Consider the following 20,070-nt stretch of genomic DNA (forward strand, 5'->3'; position numbering starts at 1 on the left):
ACTACACCATTTTGTTGTGGTGTGTAGGGAGAAGAGAACTCATGCTTGATGCCCTCCTCCTCAAGAAAGCCTTCTATTTGTGAGTTCTTGAACTCCGTCCCGTTGTCGCTTCTAATCTTCTTGATCCTTAAGCCGAACTCATTTTGAGCTCGTCTCAAGAATCCCTTTAAGATCTCTTGGGTTTGAGATTTTTCCTGCAAAAGAACACCCAAGTGAAGCGAGAATAATCATCCACAATTACAAGACAGTACTTACTCCCGTCGATGCTTATGTAAGCTATCGGGCCAAATAGGTCCATGTGGAGTAGCTCAAGCGGCCTGTCGGTCGTCATGATGTTCTTGTGTGGATGATGAACACCAACTTGCTTCCCTGCTTGACATGCGCTACAAACCCTGTCTTTCTCAAAATGAACGTTGGTTAGTCTCAAAATGTGCTCTCCCTTTAGAAGCTTATGAAGATTCTTCATCCCAACATGGGCTAGTCGGCGGTGCTAGAGCCAACCCATGTTAGTCTTAGCAATTAAGCAAGTGTCGAGTTCAGCTCTATTAAAGTCAACTAAGACCCTCTAACACTCCCTTAAATGCTACTGAATCATCACTTCTTCTAAAGACAGTAACACCTAAATCTGTAAAAAGACAATTGTAGCCCATTTTGCATAATTGAGAAACAGAAAGCAAATTGTAATCTAAAGAGTCTACAAGAAAAACATTGGAAATAGAATGGTCAGGTGATATAGCAATTTTACCAAGTCCTTTGACCAAACCTTGATTTCCATCCCCGAATGTGATAGCTCTTTGGGGATCTTGGTTTTTCTCGTAGGAGGAGAACATCCTTTTCTCCCTAGTCATGTGGTTTGTGCACTCGCTATCAATTATCCAACTTGATCCCCCGTATGCATAAACCTACAAAACAAGTTTAGGGCTTGTTCTTAGGTACCCAAACGGTTTTGGGTCCTTTGACATTAGAAACAAGCACCTTGGGTACCCAAACACAAGTCTTGGAGCCCTTATGTTTGCCCCCAACATATTTGGCAACTATTTTGCCTGATTTGTTAGTGAGCACATAAGATGCATCAAAAGTCTTAAATGAAATATTAGGTTCATTTGATGCAATAGGAGTTTTCTTCTTAGGCAATTTAGCATGAGTTGATTGTCTAGAACTATATGCCTCACTCTTATAGATAAAAGCATGATTAGGGCCAGAGTGAGACTTCCTAGAGTGAATTCTCCTAATTTTGTGTTCGGGATAACCGATAGGGTATAAAATGTAACCCTCGTTATCCTGAACCATGGGAGCCTTGCCCTTAACAAAGTTGGACAATTTCTTAGGGGCATTGAGTTTGACATTGCCTCCTTGTTGGAAGCCAATGCCATCCTTAATGCCAGAGCGTCTCCCACTATAGAGCATGCTTCTAGCAAATTTAAAATTTTCATTTTCTAAGTCATGCTCATTAATTTTGGCACTAAGCTGAGCTATGTGATCATTTTGTTGTTTAATTAAAGCTAGATGATCATGAATAGCATCAACATTAATGTCTCTACATCTAGTGCAAATAGTAACATGCTCAACGGTAGATGTAGAGGGTTTGCAAGTATTTAATTCAACAATCTTAGCATGTAAATTAGCATTCTCATCTCTAAGATTGGAAATAGAAGCATTGCAAACGTTTAAATATTTAGCTTTAGCAATTAATTTTTCATTCTCAATTTTAAGGCTAGAGAGGGATGCATTCAATTTGTCAATCTTAGCAATCAAATTAGCATTATCATTTCTAAGGTTGACAAGAGAATCATCACTAACATTTAATTTCTCAACCTTAGCAATCAATTTATCATTTTCAAATCTAAGGTTAGAAATAGTGTCATGGCAAGTGCTAAGCTCACTAGTTAATTTTTCATTTTTCTCTACCTCCTGAGCATAAGCATTTTTAGTCTTAACATGCTTTCTGTTTTCCTTAATAAGGAAGTCCTCTTGGCTATCCAAGAGTTCATCCTTCTCATGAATAGCACTAATCAATTCATTTAATTTCTCCTTTTGTTGCATGTTAAGATTGGCAAAAAGAGTGAGCAAGTTATCCTCCTCATCACTAGAATTATCCTCATCACTAGAGGTTGCATACTTAGTGGAGGATCTTGATTTTATCTTTTTCTTCTTGCCGTCCTTTGCCATGAGGCACTTGTGGCCGACGTTGGGGAAGAGAAGACCCTTGGTGACGGCGATGTTTGCGGCGTCCTCGTCGGAGGAGGAGTCAGTGGAGCTCTCGTTGGAGTCCCACTCCCAGCAAACATGGGCATCGCCGCCCTTCTTCTTGTAGTACCTCTTCTTTTCTCTTCTCTTTCCCTTCTTGTCGTCGCCCCTGTCACTATCACTTGATAATGGACATTTTGCAATAAAATAACCGAGCTTACCACACTTGTAGCAAACTTTCTTGGAGCGGGGCTTGTAGTCCTTCCCCCTCCTTTGCTTGAGGATTTGGTGAAAGCTCTTGATGATGAGCGCCATCTCCTCGTTGTCGAGCTTGGAGGCGTCGATGGGGAGCCTACTTGATGTAGACTCTTCCTTCTTCTCCTCTGTCGCTTTGAATGCGACGGGTTGCACCTCGGGTGTGGAGGTGGCGCCTTGCTCGATGATTTTCTTGGAGCCTTTGATCATCAATTCAAAGCTCACAAATTTTCCTATCACTTCCTCAGGAGACATTAGTTTATACCTTGGATCACCACGAATTAATTGAACTTGTGTAGGGTTAAGAAAAAACGAGTGATCTAAGAATAACCTTGACCATCTCATGGTCATCCCATTTGGTGCTCTCGAGGTTGCGCACTTGGTTCACCAAGGTCTTGAGTCGGTTGTACATCGCTTGTGGCTCCTCCCCTTGGTGAAGCATGAATCGACCAAGCTCCCCCTCGATCGTCTCCCTCTTGGTGATCTTGGTCACCTCGTCTCCTTCGTGTGCGGTAACCTTGACCAGGGCTGCCTTCGGTTTAACTTTGCTCCTTTGTTTTGAACCCTTTCTTTTATCTTTGTATTGGTTTGTTGTGAACCTTTGGCACCTATAGAACTCATAATCTAGAGCAAACTAGTTAGTTCACTTATTTGTGTTGGGCAATTCAACCATCAAAATTCATATAGGAAAAGGTGTAAGCCTATTTCCCTTTCAGAAAGAGTGCAGGAAATGGATTGCCCGATTTCATTTCGTGGTTCAGACATAAGGTACGTGCTTAGTTTGTCAAAGAGATCCGTCTATAAACTCAATTGAGCGTCTTTTAACTTGCGAATACTTGCAGGGCCAAAGAGATCCGTCTATGAGCGTCGAGTTTAGACAAGTAGCCAACGACTTTGCTTATAGGGTCAAGAAATATTTTGGTATGACGTCAATGGATATCATTTTTGCACATAGTCGGCCCAATCGAAAAACAACGTGTTCTAGAGTCTTTACGCCCGGTCTTGACGAGGTCGATTATTTTGGACAAATCGAAGAAATATATGAACAAAATTTTCATGGTTGCAAACCTCTTACTCCAGTGATATTCACATGTCATTGGTTTGACCCTCAAGTGACGAGACAGACACATTCTAATCTTGGGATAGTCGAAATTCGACAAGATTCCACCTTACTAGGAGACGATGTCTATATCGTGGCCCAACAGGGCACACAAGTGTATTATCCCCATATGTGTGCCAAACGAAAGAACATCTTAAGGGTTGGGATGTTGCGTATAAGGTATCGTTGCACGGTAAATTACCTGTTCCTAACGATGAACATTATAACTTAGACCCGGACACATATGGCGGAGAGTTCTTCTAAGAAATTGGGCTAGAAGAGCGATTTGAGATAGACTTAACCGAAGCTATCAGAATGGAAGTAGATATTGAGATGGTTGTTGATGAGGAGGATGATGAGGTGCAAAATGAGAATGACTTAGTAATACTTGAAGGCAATGAAATTAATGACGAACTTGCGCCTTAAGATGGTGTTGACTATGAAATTATTGATAGTGATGATGAGAGTTATGATGCGGCTAACCCTGACACATATGAAGATTATTTTTAATCGATGTAATGCTATATTTTTTATTTCGCACATGTTTCTAAATACATCTTTTTTATATGTGCTTATTTGTTTACTCTTAATTGCAGGTTGTTGGACAAAGATGGTGGGCGGTGGGATGAGGACGAGGAGGGGGAGGGGGAGGAGGAGTACCCGCAGGACGGCGAAGGAGGCACAGCAGGACGACGACGTCCAGCAGCAGGTGGAGCAGCAGGCCGCTGTCGATGCGGCACAGCAGGACGATGGCGACGCTCAGCAGGACGCCTCAGGTTTGAGGAACGTCTAGATGCGAGGTCCCACGAGTCTCCCTCAGCGTCCCATACTTCAAGACAGGCGACCGCTGATTCAACCGGATGGGACGAGGCATGTAACTTTATGTTCTCCCCGCTTGTTCATATTATGTGTTCAAATTCATAATATAAACTAATACTTTTTATTTATCACTTGGACATGTCTTGGAAGGTTGTGGAGAATGCTGGGGGTCACGGCTGCGACCCTAATGACATCCTCGGCCTGCTGTACAGGGAACACTTCCCTGGATTGGTTGAGTACGTTGGAGTGACATGCCCAACCTACACCTTCGACCACTACGCTGTCGCCCCCAATGCAGTAGACCGGGATGACAGGGAATTCAACAACAAGGCAGAGCGGGTGAAATAAGAGCTGTGGGTAAGTCTTACTATAATGTAAAATATGTCGCATTCATTGCATATTCTTGAAATAATGTATGGATACATCGTCTTTGTATGCATGATTTCTTTAGATGCGAGGGTGGATACGAGGCTAGGGCGGATGTGGTGGCCACCACGAGCTGTAAGAAGCTCGTCGTGGGCATGCACTACGAGGCACGAATCCAAGCCAGCGTCAGCTACCACGACTCTGTCCTTGGGGAGAAGGTGACCAAGCAGGAAGCCCGAACCATGTCGTTGACCAGGGACCAATACCTACAGGTAAATACAACACTTTAATATCTGTGACAAAATTTTTCCTTAATTTTATCTTCTGATATGCAGTGTACTTGTGTTACTTTGTAGATGATTCCTTATTGGTGTGTCGCACATCTTCAGTGCTGGGAGCAGATGGTGGATAGGTGGTGCTCGCCTGAGTGGGACAAGGCGCACAACACTAGCCGAGAACGTCGTCTGATGATGCAAGGTCCATCCCACCACCAAGGCAGCCGCAGCCTAGGCAAATATGTAGAAGCATGGGTACACCCTCTTTTTATTTAGTTATATAACACTGGATTAGATATCATTTCTAACTATCTCGTTGGTTTTCTTGCAGTCGACGTCACATGGTGGCCAACCTTGCTCCATCTTATCGGCTTATGCTATGGCCCACAAGGGCAAGGCGATGTCCGACGTCACCTACAACCTGGATAACAGGGCCGAGGCGTATAGCAACCCCGACGTATACAGTCGCCTTCATGAGTACACAACCATGGCACAGGAGGTCCATGGGCCAAATTACGATCCGAGGACCGAGGACATCGATGGGGATGTCCTCATGAGGGTCGGAGGAGGCAAGAGACATGGGCAATACTGATTGCCGATGGGGCAATCGACTCATCGTCCATTCCCACTCTGTCTCAGGTGCGAGCAAGGAGCACAAGCTGGAGCCCAGCCATACGACCTTAGCAAGACAACTCACATCATCGCATACAACAACTCGAGGTTAGTGCTTTTGTAACTCGTCATTCCTTGAGTTATATACCTTCTCTTTGAGTTATTATAACATTGGCTTGGAATATTACAGACCCAACTAGAAGAAGAGAGGAGGGAACGTTAGGAGATGGAGGTGAGGATGATAGCAGTGCGGGAGATGGAGTGGGAGGCCTGCTTGGTAGATCAGCAGAGGATGGCAGAGATGTTTCAGTACATGCAGAGCCTTGACACCACATATAGTTTCGCTCCACCACTTCCGTTGTTCCCTCCAGTTGACCCTGCTCAGTACCATACTCCTGTGAGTATCAAAATTCTAGTTCTTCATGATATATATTCATTTGGTATAACACATGCAATCTCTTCTCTGTGCAGGGACAATCTGGGGTGGCATCCAACAACCCTCATGGATCGCCCAACCCATCGCCGCACCAGTCTAGCCGCCCACCTCGATGAGATATTATATTTGTTAGTGTTGTTAATACTTTGTGAGATAACCCGATCTGAACTTGTTTGATGTTGGTAATGCTTTGTGAGATACTTCAGACTTATGTTCTTGAGTGTTATATACTTATGTTTATGTTCGAACATTTTGGTAATGCTTTGTGAGAACTTGTTTGATTTATGGTCTTTGTGAGATATGTGATGTATATGTGATATATGTGATGATTATGTGATATCTTTTGTTTGTTTGGATGCAATAGCAAAAACAAATAAAAATGGGTATACTGGTCACTTTGTCGAGTGTAACACTCGGCAAAGAGGTGCTTTGTCGAGTGTCCAGGTCATAGCACTCGACAAAGATGGCACACCTGGACACCAGTAAAGCTTCTTTGCCGAGTGCTATGGCCCTGACATTCGGCAAAGGAGCAAGTTTTGTCGAGTGTCTCCTAGTGCACTCGGCAAAGAAACTGACAAAGGGGCACGCTGGCGACCTCGTTGTCGGGTGCTAGTCCGGCGGGCACTCGGCAAAGAGGGAAACTCTTTACCAAGCGTCACCTAATACTCTCGGCAAATGTATACTCTTTGCCGAGTGTCACCTAGTACACTCGGCAAAGGCGTTGTCCGTTACCAGTCGCCGTGACGACGACTTTTCTTTGCCGAGTACCGAGTGACACTCGGCAAAGCCTTTGTCGAGTGCCCGATAAAAACTACTCGATAAAGAAGCCGTTGTCGATATACATTTTGCCGAGCTCTCTTTGCCGCGCCGAGTGTTTTCCAGGCTTTGCCGAGTGCTTTAGACACTCAGTAAAGAGCCCGATTCCGGTAGTGCCTGTTGGTGAGGGCACAAAAGTCTGGTACGATGCCGACAATATTATTATTATTATTGTTGCTATTTCTACTATTTCTATTACTATTACTATTATTATGTTACATATCAATGAGTCGAGCTAACTTTTAAGGCTTGTCCGAGAACCGAGCTGTAGTGGATTAAGGAATGTTAGGAAAAAAGTTGAGTGCATACCATATGTTATATGTAAAGTCACTTCCTCTGCAGCTCCATCACATCCATCACCTGCACACCCACACAAACAGAAGGAAAAAATAACTAACCAGATGGTGGACCTTCAAATGGTAGATGTGAGCAGCTATAGAGTGAGTGACTTTACATCCGGTATGCACACACAAATCGGCGATGGGCACGAAGAATCCAGATGTCGCCCTGAAGCCTATCACAGATTCCCTGGCCTAGACATGCCGACCTATGTGGACGTGATATACGAGTCATCGTCGACCAATGATTGATGCTGGTTCTGTTTTCTCCTCTGACCACCATCGCCCATGGAGCCGTTGTCCGAGGAAACTGTATGTCGCCCTTAGAGATGACAATGGGTCCTGATCTTTGATTCTCCCTCTATTAGGGAACGAGGATATAGAAGTTTTTTCTCACGGGGATGTAAATAGGGAAAAATCCCTCTCTAATGGGCAAATGAGGATGGGGACGAGAAGCATTTTCCATCTTTGTTTCCCACGGGGACCCATTAAACCTTCATATGACAATGTTTTTGAGTACTAATTAATGATAAAAATAAATAATTACCTTATCAACAGATCAATCATTACATAAATGTGTTCATTTGGATATACACATAATGATTTTCTTCAATATAATAATATGTATAAGTGAAAATATTTTGCATTAATAACAAAAAATGTATGTTCTAATTATAATTTAAACGAAGACGAGAATCCCAGGCACTGTGGAGGACCGACAATGGAAAAGAAATGTTCTCGCAAGTGGGACGAGTACGAGGGGCTATTTCCTGTCAAGAAATTCCTCATTGCCATCCATAGTTACCCACCCCTGGTTGATCTTTACCTCGCCGAATTAGGAGGCATGTGTGGTAAATAGGCATACTAGTTCGTCCATGCTGTCATAGATCCTGTCTTGTGTTTTCATGTTAACCTGATGCTCGCTCCAGCAATAGTCTCTAAAGCCTTCTCTACCCTAAATATAGAGGACCAAACGATCCTCTATATTCTCCAGCGTCCTCTAAATAGTCCTCTAAATTTAGAGGACGCTGTTGGATTCTCTATATATAGAGTTTCTCTAAACGGTCCTCTATCCATTTGAATACTTTAAATAACCGGTTTAGCAAAACAAAAATATGTACAATACTGAGAGTATGACAAATACGTATACAAAAAATAAAAAATAAAAAATGTCTCTAATATAGGTATTTTTGTATAGAGGACATGATTTAAAGTATGTTGTTGGAGAGAAAGGATATATAGAGGATAAAATTTTTTAAAGAAGACTATAAAAATAAATATAAATGATGGATATAGAGTACCTTGCTTGATTCAGTCAATTGTGTTGCCGTAATTCCTTGAGTTGCGCATTTCGGCCGATTTGCCATTCTCAATTCCTGTGTATATATTCTTATAGGTTTTATATGCGGATGTGACCGCCTGTTTAAACAAGTGTTGCGGTGTTCTAGGCGGTCATGATTGTACTCCACATATTTTTTTTTATATACATGGCTCATGGTTCAGCAGCATAGGCGGCAGGCTGCAGTGCCTATGCAGCTCTGCTAGTTGAAGGCCGTTTGCCCCAAATGCATGCCACAGCGTTATTATTTCACTCAGAGATTGAGGGTATGATTTTTTTTACGAGGGAAAAACACTTCTGTTTTTGTTTGGCTGACATATAAATTGTTTTTGTATGCTTCCCCTTGGCTACAATTAGAGATTGTAATGGATCATAATCTAAATCTTTCTTTACAATATAAGTTAGAGCCCTTAATTAATTTTGGTTTAAAAATAAATAGGAATAGAGATTAGTTCTAATCTGATTTGATTTTTAAATTTTATAATACAGCCCATTACCACTCCTAGCTACAATAGCTTGTTTAGAAAAAAAATCTCACGAATTCAACTGGCCGGACGAGAAAATCTCTGAAGATTGGCAAATTTGAATCTCGCCATTTTCAATTGAGCAGGTGATTATATATATATATATACATATATTTTCATTTTCTTTACTCAGACAACTATTATTATTTTGAAATAGAAGTAAAAAAGAATGCTGCCCATTTGCAGGCTACAGTAGTGTGTAGTTATTGGGCTGGAAATCCACGTGCAAAGTGCCCAAAACTGAACCCACAACCCGAAACCAGCAGGCAACAAAGCAACCAGAGGCAGAGCGTTCTTCTTCCCCGACGGCCCGGGCCGACGGCTCGACTCCACTAGTCGCTGGAACCCTCTGCAACAAAGCCGCCTCCACCTGACCACCTCCCTTGAGCTCTTCCCCTTCCTCGTGGGTTGTGCGAGCCCTCTACCGGCGCGCAGTACAGGTACCAACACTCGGAATTATTCTCCGTCTTCTTCCTTGAGCCGCGCCGCCCACCGCTCCACCTCGCCTTCTCCTAATTTGAATCGGAGTCGTACCCGCCGCCGCCCTCCACACGTAGCGACTCGTCTCGTTCATCTTTCCCTGTTTGATTCTGTGTGCGGCAGTTTTGTGATATTCCTCTCTTAATAACATATGCATATACGACCTCTCCTTATAATTTTTGGTTGTTTGATATGGATTTCAGGGGCTGATTGGGTGATCAAACCCGCAAGATTTGGGTTTGTGATTTAGGAGCAGGAGGCGGTGGCAATATGGTAAGGACACTCATGGACTGCCCCTTGCTCCCTTGACTAGTGTGAGAATATATCTTGCTCTCAGTCAAGAGGTTTAGATAGCTAGTGGAGTCCGGTGAATGCGGCAAATACGGCAAATACGGATTTGTAATGTTAAATGGACTGTCTCCTTTTGCGTTTGGGGTAATGCAGATTTTTGATGTGGAGATTTCGTTTGCTGACGACCTGAATTTAACTTTAAGCAGCAGCTCTTGGAGTTTATCCCCCTATTGTGGTTGCCAGAGATGGCATGTGTCCAAAATTTCAACTTATATCTGTAGTTGGTTCTTTGAAACTTCAATTTCTATTGCAGCCTTGCCCACTCCGTTTTTTGTTGAGCTGGATGGTAGCTTGGCGTTCCTAATTTTGGACCTCTGGCTTAAAAGCGAAAAAAATACCCCTGCAGGAATATAAGGCGAGATCTACTGGAACTTCAGGAACTTCGTCTAAAAGTTTCCGTGATCTGTACAATATGAAGTACTCGAGCTACTTAAACGACGAACCAATGCCGGATGCTACATCGGAAAAGGAGCAGGTTGTAATACTCAGGCTATTTAGTCCCTGCTTTGTAGGCTGTTTCACAAGCAAGCTTTGGTTAAGCTACACCTGTTGCTTCCTATGTTTTATTTCCAGGGAAATGAGTATTTCAAACAGAAGAAGTTCACTGATGCTATTGAATGCTACTCCAGAAGTATTGGGCTGTCTCCTACAGCAGTCACATTTGCAAATAGAGCTATGGCATATCTTAAACTAAGAAGGCAAGTTACTCTGGGACTGTATGCATCCACTTCACCTTATGCAATATCTTCATTTGTTCTGCTTTTACTAGAAGTACCCCATCTCGATTTAATCTGAAGCCATATATTTTTATTAGCTCCAGCAATTTGAGACTGTAGGATAAGGCATATTTTTTGTATTCTTGGTTCTTGTTATCTGTGCTATTTATAATATATTTTTACCTACCTGCTGTGTCCTGTGGAACCTGGAAGTTCCGTTTCCAAGAGGTTTTTTTTCCTGCTGTAGTCTTATATTATAGATATGTAATTCATCAGATTCAAGGAGGCAGAGGACGATTGCACTGAAGCTCTGAATCTGGATGATCGCTATATTAAAGCATACTCACGCCGAATTACTGCACGAAAAGAACTTGGGAAGCTTAAGGAGGCAATGGATGGTATTCCATGCTAAAATGCTTCTGTATTTTTCTTTTTTATAATCTTCTTTTTTACTTTCTGAATATTGACCTGAATTATACACCGATTATGTGTATAGATGCTGAATTTGCTATCAGTCTTGATCCAAACAATTCAGAGCTAAGGAAGCAGTATTCTGAGATAAAAGCTTTGCACATGGAGGTGAGGAAACTCAACTTCAAATTGTTTCACCTTACACCTGCTTAGATTTTAGCAATTTACTACTCTTTGGTTATAAATTTCACTTTCGCTCATTTTAACTGGAATAATGACAAAACATGGGCTTTTGAGTTGCATGGCTTATGTGTGATTCAGTGGCATAACCATGTGGATGATCTCTGCAGGGATTGTAAATGTTTTTATCAGTCTCATTAGCACTGATGGGCTTATTAATTCTGCAGAAAATGGCTAAAAAGGTTCCAGTGCCAGCTAAACGTGCAGTTTCTGGAATTGATAAAACTGCAGATGTCACTTCTCACCCACCGACTATCTCCCAGAAGGTAGGTTCAGCTGCAGTTATACAATGCCATGTCATGACTTTGCCCTTTTCAACAGATGACCGATTTAAATTCTACAGGACACTATTATGGAAGTTGATCTGCCTGTTAGAGATGCAATGAAGATCAAAGAGAGTGCAAGCGTCAAGTCTAACGGAGGACCTGGAGTAATCATCAATGGCAATAACGTGCAGGTTTTTTTTTTATTTCTGTAGCCTTTCTGACCATTATAATAACCACAATCTGTGGACTGTGGTATCTGTGTTGGTACTAGTTGTCATATTATGGCAAGTAAAAGCACCTATATGTACAATAGGAGGTACTCAGGATGTCGTTTGGGAAGTTTTTCTTGCAATATTTATGAGATACAATGTGTCTTATTTAATTTGCTTGAAAAAACTGAATCCTTTGGATAAGGGAATAACTTAACATGTATTATTATCACACACCAATCTGGAACCAAAATAAGTTTGAAATTGCGTACTTGTTAAAACAGGCTTTAACTAGCTTTTAATAGATGGTTTCCCATTTTAATGAGAAAAGAGAAGACCTCTGGAACCTCTGAGCTATGTGCTGTTCACATTGGAGTGGAGCGTGATTGTTTGGGTGATTGGAGATCCTGCCCCAACCCACTGCAAGCTGTAAATACACAACTGAATTCTCTAAGGGTTCTGGATCATGTTTATAAGTTCATTGTTTGACTGACTTGTTCTGTATCAATTGTCATGTTTTCTGTTTAACATTTTAAGACATCACTGCAATTGCAATGACACATATATGTCTATTTTTCACAATTTGTTGGAAGTATTTCTGTTTCTGTGTCACATGTTTCAACACTTGATGCAGCAGCTCCAAGGTCGAGATGCCAACCAGAAGACTGGGCCAGAAGTTTCAGTCCAAGATCTTGCAGCTCGTGCTGCTTCACGGTATATGGCCGGCACTGTGAAAAGCATTAAGACACCCAAAACAGCTTATGACTTTGAGGTTTCTTGGAGAGCTCTTTCTGATGACACTGCCCAGCAAATACAGTTACTAAAGGTTTATTTCCAGCTACCTGTTTTTTTTTTACTGGCACCATTGTTTTTATGTGTAATTTCCTGCCTGTTTGTTTTCAAGCAGTCGATTCCACCAGCAAGCCTACCAGAGATTTTCAAGAACGCACTTTCTGCACCTTTTCTTATTGACATCGTGAAGTGTGCAGCCTCAATTTTCCGGTACGCTCACTTGTTATTTGTCCTTTTGCCATATGCCAGACTGGGCCCATGGTTGTTATACGTAACTGTTGTTTACATACTCAGGGATGCGGAGGCATTAGCTGTCAGTATTTTGGATAATTTGGCTCGAGTTCCACGCTTCGACTTGATAATCATGTGCCTTTCATCCATGCACAAATTTGGTGAGTTGAACTTCTGCCACTGGATTCCCTTTTATTTTTCCATCACGTTTGTCTATCTTTTAGAATGGTGCCTACTTGAACACTGATTATTGAACCATAGAAGGAATCGGTGAATAAGTTGCGCCGTCCTTCTAGGATAGTTTTGAGTTAAAAGCGCACAGAGGTTATCCTATTTTTTATAGTTCCACAAACAGCCTCTGATGAGCGCTTCAAATTAATGCTCAGAACTGAGGAAGATATGGGATCAAGTATTCCTTGCTGAAAAAGCGCTGGCTGATGATCAGATGGAAGCTCTGAGGCAGCTGCGAGGCAGATACATTCCGGGAGGATGGCAGGATAGCATGCTCACTTCGAGTTAAATCAATCAATCAAATGACGACGATGTAAAGCAGGATTGTTACAAAAACCTTTTGCTGGCTTCGCAACTGATGTCTCTGCATCCATCTGTTCTAGAATCAGGAGTGCCTGTCGATTGTTAAGCCCACTGGTCTGGATGTAGCGAACGGTTGAAGCATCCAGTGTAGGAACATGTGTCGACTGCAAATGGTTGAGATTTGTTCTGTTGTGCTTGCCGCTACTGTAACCTCGCTTTGTTGTGCGCCGGATTCCTGACGCTGGCACATCGTACGCTTGTCGGCGACAACTTTATGGAACACACACATTTTGATGATTTAAAGAATTCTCTATAAAATGTCTTCTAATAATTACTTTATTTCTTCATAAAGTATAATCCCCTAAAGCAAACAAATAGTACTATTAAAAGTTGGGTAGTTCAAAATTTAGATTCAAATTTTGAAACTGAAGACTAAGCTGAAATTAAAAACTAGAAGAAAGATTTTCTATCTATTCATTATTTCCTTTGTAAACTATAGCACTCTTTAAAAGTATTTTTAAGTAAAATAATTTCTAGTAAAGATTATATATTACTTTTCCCTAAACAAGTGAAATAATAGATATTCATTTTTGAGTTAGCTTGAAATTTGATCACACACTCAAAAGTAATATTTTTCTAAAATAAAATAATGTGAGTGTATGACATGCTTTGGAGCATTTACTTGAAGGAATATAATGATGAATAAATAATCACAAATACTTTTGCAGGTTCATGCTGGAATTTCTTGTTTGTACAATACAACTTGAACCTAAATCTAAAATAGATTTTAATTTGGTTTTGGATTTGAATTTAGAAACACAAAATAGAAATAAAATAGAAAATAAAATTAGAAAAGGAGAAGGCCCATGGGTCGATCTCCAATCCTCGGCCCAGCATGTTTCCCACCCCGCGCGGCCCAAGATCACGCCGCCGGTCCAGTTCTCCCTACACACCCAGTCCAACTTCACACGAGCGCGACCATTGTTCCACTGACATGTGGGCCGATTGGCCGGTGACTTCACGTGTGCCCACCCTTGCGCCGACGTGTGGGACCCATGGGCCAGCTTCACTCCGTGCACATTATCGCCTCTACTCACTGACACGCGGCCCAAGCCTCTAGACTCACCATCCCCTTTATGCACGCATGAACGACCGACACATGGATCTCGCGCGGAATTCGTGGGGGCAGTCCCAACCTCCTTGCCGGGATCTTCTCGCGTCGGTGTATAAGGCTGTGCGCAGCGGTAAACGCTAGCCATCCCCCTCCCCTTGCATGCCGGCTGTAGGGGGCACCCCACGGCCGCAGCGGTGCCCCCTACAACGCCCCCTACGCGTCGGTTCCCTTCTCTCTCCCCCCAGATCTAGCGTGTCATATTCATCACCCTAAACACTGTGCTATGGGTCCAGAGTAATTGTTAGTAGATAAAAAATTGATAGTTGATCTAGAAAATGATATTTTATAGTTGTAGTGGGGTATATGGGAGTATTTAGGGGGAACCGCTGCGGGAGATGAAAAAATAGAGGGAAAAATAGGGGGGAAGTGATATAGGGGGAAAAATTTAGGGGTAACGGTTGCGGATAGCCTAAGGTGGACACCGCACCCCTTGACCCTCCACTCATAAACCGAAACCGGAGCTAGGCGCAGAGAGAGAATGAGAAAGGAGAGGGCTCGCCATTGGTCCACGCGTTATCGTGGGCACGACCCCCTGTGCCCTCATCCCGGGTAAGAACACCACTGAAAGATTCACTTTAATTCCCGCATAGTGCAACACTCTTCGGAGTAATTTGTCATGAACTTGTGGGTCGTGTCGTGCTTCTTCGGTGGGGTCACCGCCGTGGCCTCCGGGCGGAGCCGTCGTTGGTGTAGTTGGGGGTAGGTGACTGTGCCCTGGCCATCGGACCAGGGATGGGTGGTCATGATTGGAAGCTGGAAACCCTTTCGCGTGTTTCAATCTAGGCCGCTAGATCAAATCGGGCGGTTCCGGTTGGATCAAACCTCATTAAATCACGGACGTTGTTCCTCGATCTGAGTGCTGGTTCATTATATGGTTCATCCAATCTCGGTTGTCAAAATCTAATCGGGCGGCCAGAGTGTGTCCATACCCCTTCGTCAGGTAAAATTTTAAAAGAGACCCTTGGTTTATTACTAATCAACCCGCCATCCCTTGTCTATAGAAAAAACAAATTACCCCCGGGGCCCCTGATTCTTGCAATGTAGCCCCTGGTTCTTTCATAATTAGTAACCTCAGCCATGACCTTATTAAACTAATTCCAAAAAATTATTTCGAGTATAAAAATAAAACTAATAAGCTTAGATAAGTCATATCTCCTGCGTTTTAACTCCAAATTACTCAGTTCCAGTTGCGTTAGCTTCATAATAAAATTATCTATGCAGTAACAAACATTATTGGACCATATTACATACTCTCAAAATTGGATATTTATTTAACTTGTGATTAGTGGATTAACCATCCTAATTAGAGTAAATCTTCCTATAATTATAACATTGAATAACACATAACCTCTAATCAAGTTATAACTTAGATTAAGGTTGAACTAGTTACTTCTTTAGAATATATTTTCCACGTGGTTTATAATAATAGTTCTATTGCCTAATCACACATGTATTTCGAAAACCATATCTTTGCAACCCTAACCCCAATTTTAGTGGTCCTTGAACCTACGATCTCGTAGCAGTGCGTAGAATATTCCTACACAGTTTGTTCTCATATTTGGTGTAATGTTATTTTGATGTACTCCCTATCTATTTTTATGTATTGCTATGAATAGAAGTGAGGCAACGAGAAATCTGAATACCAACTTGGTGAAGTACCTGGATTCTCAAGTCACAGGCAAGTTGTGCCCTTGATCACTCTTCTTTACCTAATAATGTTCCTGTTAATCACTGTAACATGCTCAGGTTAATTTGATGGGACCCAATATGTTTCCCTAGTTTTTTTACCCCACACCTTGCAGACAAATGAACCGTTGGGTAGACTTGCTATTGCATGCTCTACCTGGTTTTGGGATTAATGTTACATCTAAATTATGATCATGTTCCAATTTTGCTGTTGATTTAATTATTGTTCATGACAAGATTATGATGTTAATTGGAACATGGAGCTTAACTTGAGATGACCGTGCTACCACAAGGGTGGAATGAGACACTCTTGGCCAAGTAATTAGGAAAGCTAGGGAAAGATTACCTTACCGAAAGGGGTAAGCGGGGAGGCGTCGTTGCAGAGTATAGGGAGGTCCTCGGGTTGGATAGTTTGTAAAGCTTTTCGGACGAGGGATTCCTATGCTTCCTTCTTCCTGAATCCGTAGTGGGTTTTCTCAAACCGGTGGAACTTTGGAAAGGCCTCACAGTGGGTCCCTAGCCATTCACCTTGGAAGTGTCTAAGGGTCTACCTAACCCTAGCTAAATGGGAAACACGTCTCGTGGGTAAAGATGTGCAACCTCTGCAGATTGTAAAACTGATATATCAGTCGTGCTCACGGTCAAGAGCGACTCAGGACTCTCGTATGATTAACTTATAGAACTAAACTTAATCTATCATATGCATTACATGCATTGTGGGTGTTATTATTAATTATGATCTCTTATTTAATTGTGTTGATATCTACTTATACTTAGTAACTGCTAATAAAACTTTGACCAACTTTAAAAGCAATGCTCAGCTTTAACCATATTCTTTGGTAAGTCTTACACTTCACATGAGCCCCCACCGTAAGTGAGCTCATGCATATTATTCCCTACAACTTGTTGAGCGATGAACGCATGTGAGCTCACCCTTGTTGTACTCACACCCCCAGCAGATCCAGAACAGGTACCGCTGGAGGAGCATGAAGGATGTCGCGATGAGTTCGTGAGAGATTTCGACCGTCATCTCCCAGTCAACTATGGTTGTGGAGAATCATTGTCTACATATGATATAATTATTTAGCTATTTTGTACAGAACCTCTATTATTTAGTAAAGATGTGATATTCGTTTCTGTACCATGAGTCATCATATGCGAGAGACTTGATTCTACACACATTTAATTCGCACCCGGATTTGACTTTAAATCCGAGTGCGACACACGCCGACGTGTGCGCAACACAGGTAGCATTCACAGTCAGAATGACTCTAGGTTAAACTAGCCCTTGCTTAGTCTTGTGATGATCCTCAGCCTCCACACATCATCCTGCTTATGATCCTGCACGCATTATGGCGACACAAATATCTGAACTGGAGGCAGCCAGAAGGAAATGATTGAAGATGCATCAAGCACCTAGTGGCTTCTCACGTTTGCCATCTCTGCAACGGACTAGACATTTTAGGAGAAACTGATATATGAAGAGCACGACAGCGGTTGTGGAATGTATTTATTGGAAAACATCTATACTAGGTACTAGCATATCTACCACAGTACCATATTTAACCTAGACAACATACAGGTAGAGAACCATGGATCGTTGCCACCGGACGCACAACACAGTGGAAGAAGAAAGTCGATGTAGCAACAATATCAACAACTCCACGGTATCCACACATGTGAAGATAAAACATCGTGACACCAACATGCTAGCTCCGTGTGCGCAGCGAGAGAAACGATGGCAACGTCTTGATCATGCGCAATCCTAAAAGGAGAGAGACGACATTGGCTAAGATGATCTCTCAGGCATGTTAGCTCCTCGGATATATACTCTTGCTAATATGCTTTTATCCTAATAGCTCATTAGAGTTCTTTTAGACATACATTTAACAATGTCTTATTTGCACTAGAGTTAATCATCTTTGTAACTGTTGCAACGCCTTAAGTGTCTGACACTTTAGGTTTTATATGTAAACGACCGTGATCTAAAATCATTTTCGAGCCATTAGTCAGTAGCAGGGCCTAACAACACATGTTGAATCTCGTGCACATATATACAACTTGTGACTGCCTCTTTAGTCACATCATGATTAACTATTTAATCATATTGGTATGACCATACACTTTTGGTGTGTTTGGTTTGTGGAGTCAATATATGCTTCATGAAGTGATGCATCATAAGTTCATTCCATCAGTTTTGATGGAATCAACCCACTCCTCATGTATATACTAATTATTAGCTTATGAGGAATGGGGTGGTGATGGATCAACCCATTCTATTCCACAAACCAAATAAAAAAGTAAGGAGTGAGAAGAAGTTAAATCACTTCATTCCTCAAACCAAACACACTCTTTCTTAATTCAACCATATCAAAGGTTCATTCACGTTTAATCTTTTGTTTCATGTACATCTAAAACTACCTTTATAATCATCTACCGAGTGCCGTTTCATCTACCGAGTGGCGTTTAACAGCTCTGAAATGCACCACTACGCATGGCGAGAAAAAAATTGGCAAGTGAGGAAACTTATGAGCTGGGACGATGCAATCCCGGCTGCAGCAGCAAGCATGATCGAGAACAGCTACCAGATGCAAGTGCAGAATTGCAGATGTACCACCCTTTATAATAAAAATAAATTAGTAGCCACAAGTTAACTTAGGTCCCTCTCAATCGGCCAGGTCCTCCTATTTTTCCTTCTTTGGAACACATGAGTTTTACATGAATCATGCAGGAATTTCATTTTAACATGAAAGAAGTAGGAAACGGAAAAAAATCCCGCATTTCAAAGGAGGCCATAGATTTTGTTGAGTGGCTGTCATTTTTTTCAAGCACCATAAAACTCATCAATAAGATTAATAGTAGACTTTATGGCAGCAAAAAAAAAAAAACTTTCATCGCGTCGCGTCTCTCCATTCTCCATCTACCTCTTCTCGTCGACGCCCTCGCCATTGACGATCAGGAACCTCCGTGATCTCTCGTCTCTCACCACAAATGCAGGTGCAGCTGCCCTGTCCTCTCCTTCTAGTTCTAGTTCTAGTTCTAGACGATGAAGCTCACCTCGACCTCGGACGGATCATCACTAGTGTTTTGAATACTGGAGAAACGTAGCTTTCCTCTCGAAAGACCGAAAAGGGCCATGCTTTTAGTTTTAGCTACTCCTTTTTTTTTTCGTTTGGCTTCTAGGGAGTGCTACCTCACATTCATGATCACCATCATTACGTTTTGGTGTCGCTATGAAGCCTGAATAAAGTAATCTTGCTCTTGGACGGCTTCGTTTTGTCTTGCGGATTCCACAGCCACGGTGCTTTTGCATTTGCATCTGCACTCACGTAGTCACGTTGCTATTGTTGACACACCGATGGGTTTGCTGCATAATTTGCCACAATTTGTTATAACATGTGTTTGATTTAAAGCTACAGTTGTCGCAAAATTTTTCTCTTGCTATGTAGGTTCTACTCATCAATGACTGGTAAAATTGTGACAAGATTTTCTTAGACGTGATAAACCATGGCGCAACCTTAGACACCTTAAGCAAATGTGGCATAAAATTGTATGGCAATTTTTAGCACCATAGTTATAGAACCAAACATCACTTAAATTCTAGTACCGTATATTGCCGTAAGTACTTTGACATTGCGCACGACGTTTTGCTTCAGCAAACCACTTCCTTTTCTTGCACGATCTTGCTGGATCGATCGGAAGCGGCGTTAAAACAATACCATTCCGAATAGCGCATATTCCCTTCATCTTTTTTTATATAAAAAACAAATCATTTTTTAGAGTTGTCTTAAGTTAAGTTTTTTTTAATTTGACTGAATTTATAGGAAAAAGTCTACTGCACGTCTAGATATACATTATTATCAAATATATAGTAAAAGTTTACTCCCTATGTCCCAAATTAAAATTCATTTTAG

General features: G+C 41.9%; 1 protein-coding gene across 8 annotated transcripts; it reads left to right on the top strand.

Moving 5' to 3' along the window:
- Window positions 1–9,298: 9,298 nt before the first annotated feature.
- LOC100192799 (uncharacterized) lies at window positions 9,299–13,609 on the top strand. 8 transcript variants are annotated; one of them, XM_008656102.4, is made up of 12 exons: window positions 9,299–9,506; window positions 9,750–9,819; window positions 10,244–10,372; window positions 10,471–10,595; window positions 10,890–11,011; window positions 11,110–11,192; window positions 11,432–11,530; window positions 11,608–11,721; window positions 12,374–12,565; window positions 12,647–12,741; window positions 12,826–12,923; window positions 13,208–13,609. In XM_008656102.4, the coding sequence occupies exons 2-12, from the start codon at window positions 9,817–9,819 to the stop codon at window positions 13,261–13,263; spliced, it is 1,116 nt and encodes a 371-aa protein (XP_008654324.1). In that variant the 5' UTR covers window positions 9,299–9,506; window positions 9,750–9,816; the 3' UTR covers window positions 13,264–13,609.
- Window positions 13,610–20,070: the final 6,461 nt, after the last annotated feature.

This window comes from Zea mays, chromosome 8 (assembly GCF_902167145.1).
Source record: "Zea mays cultivar B73 chromosome 8, Zm-B73-REFERENCE-NAM-5.0, whole genome shotgun sequence".
NCBI classification, from domain to species: Eukaryota; Viridiplantae; Streptophyta; class Magnoliopsida; order Poales; family Poaceae; genus Zea; species Zea mays.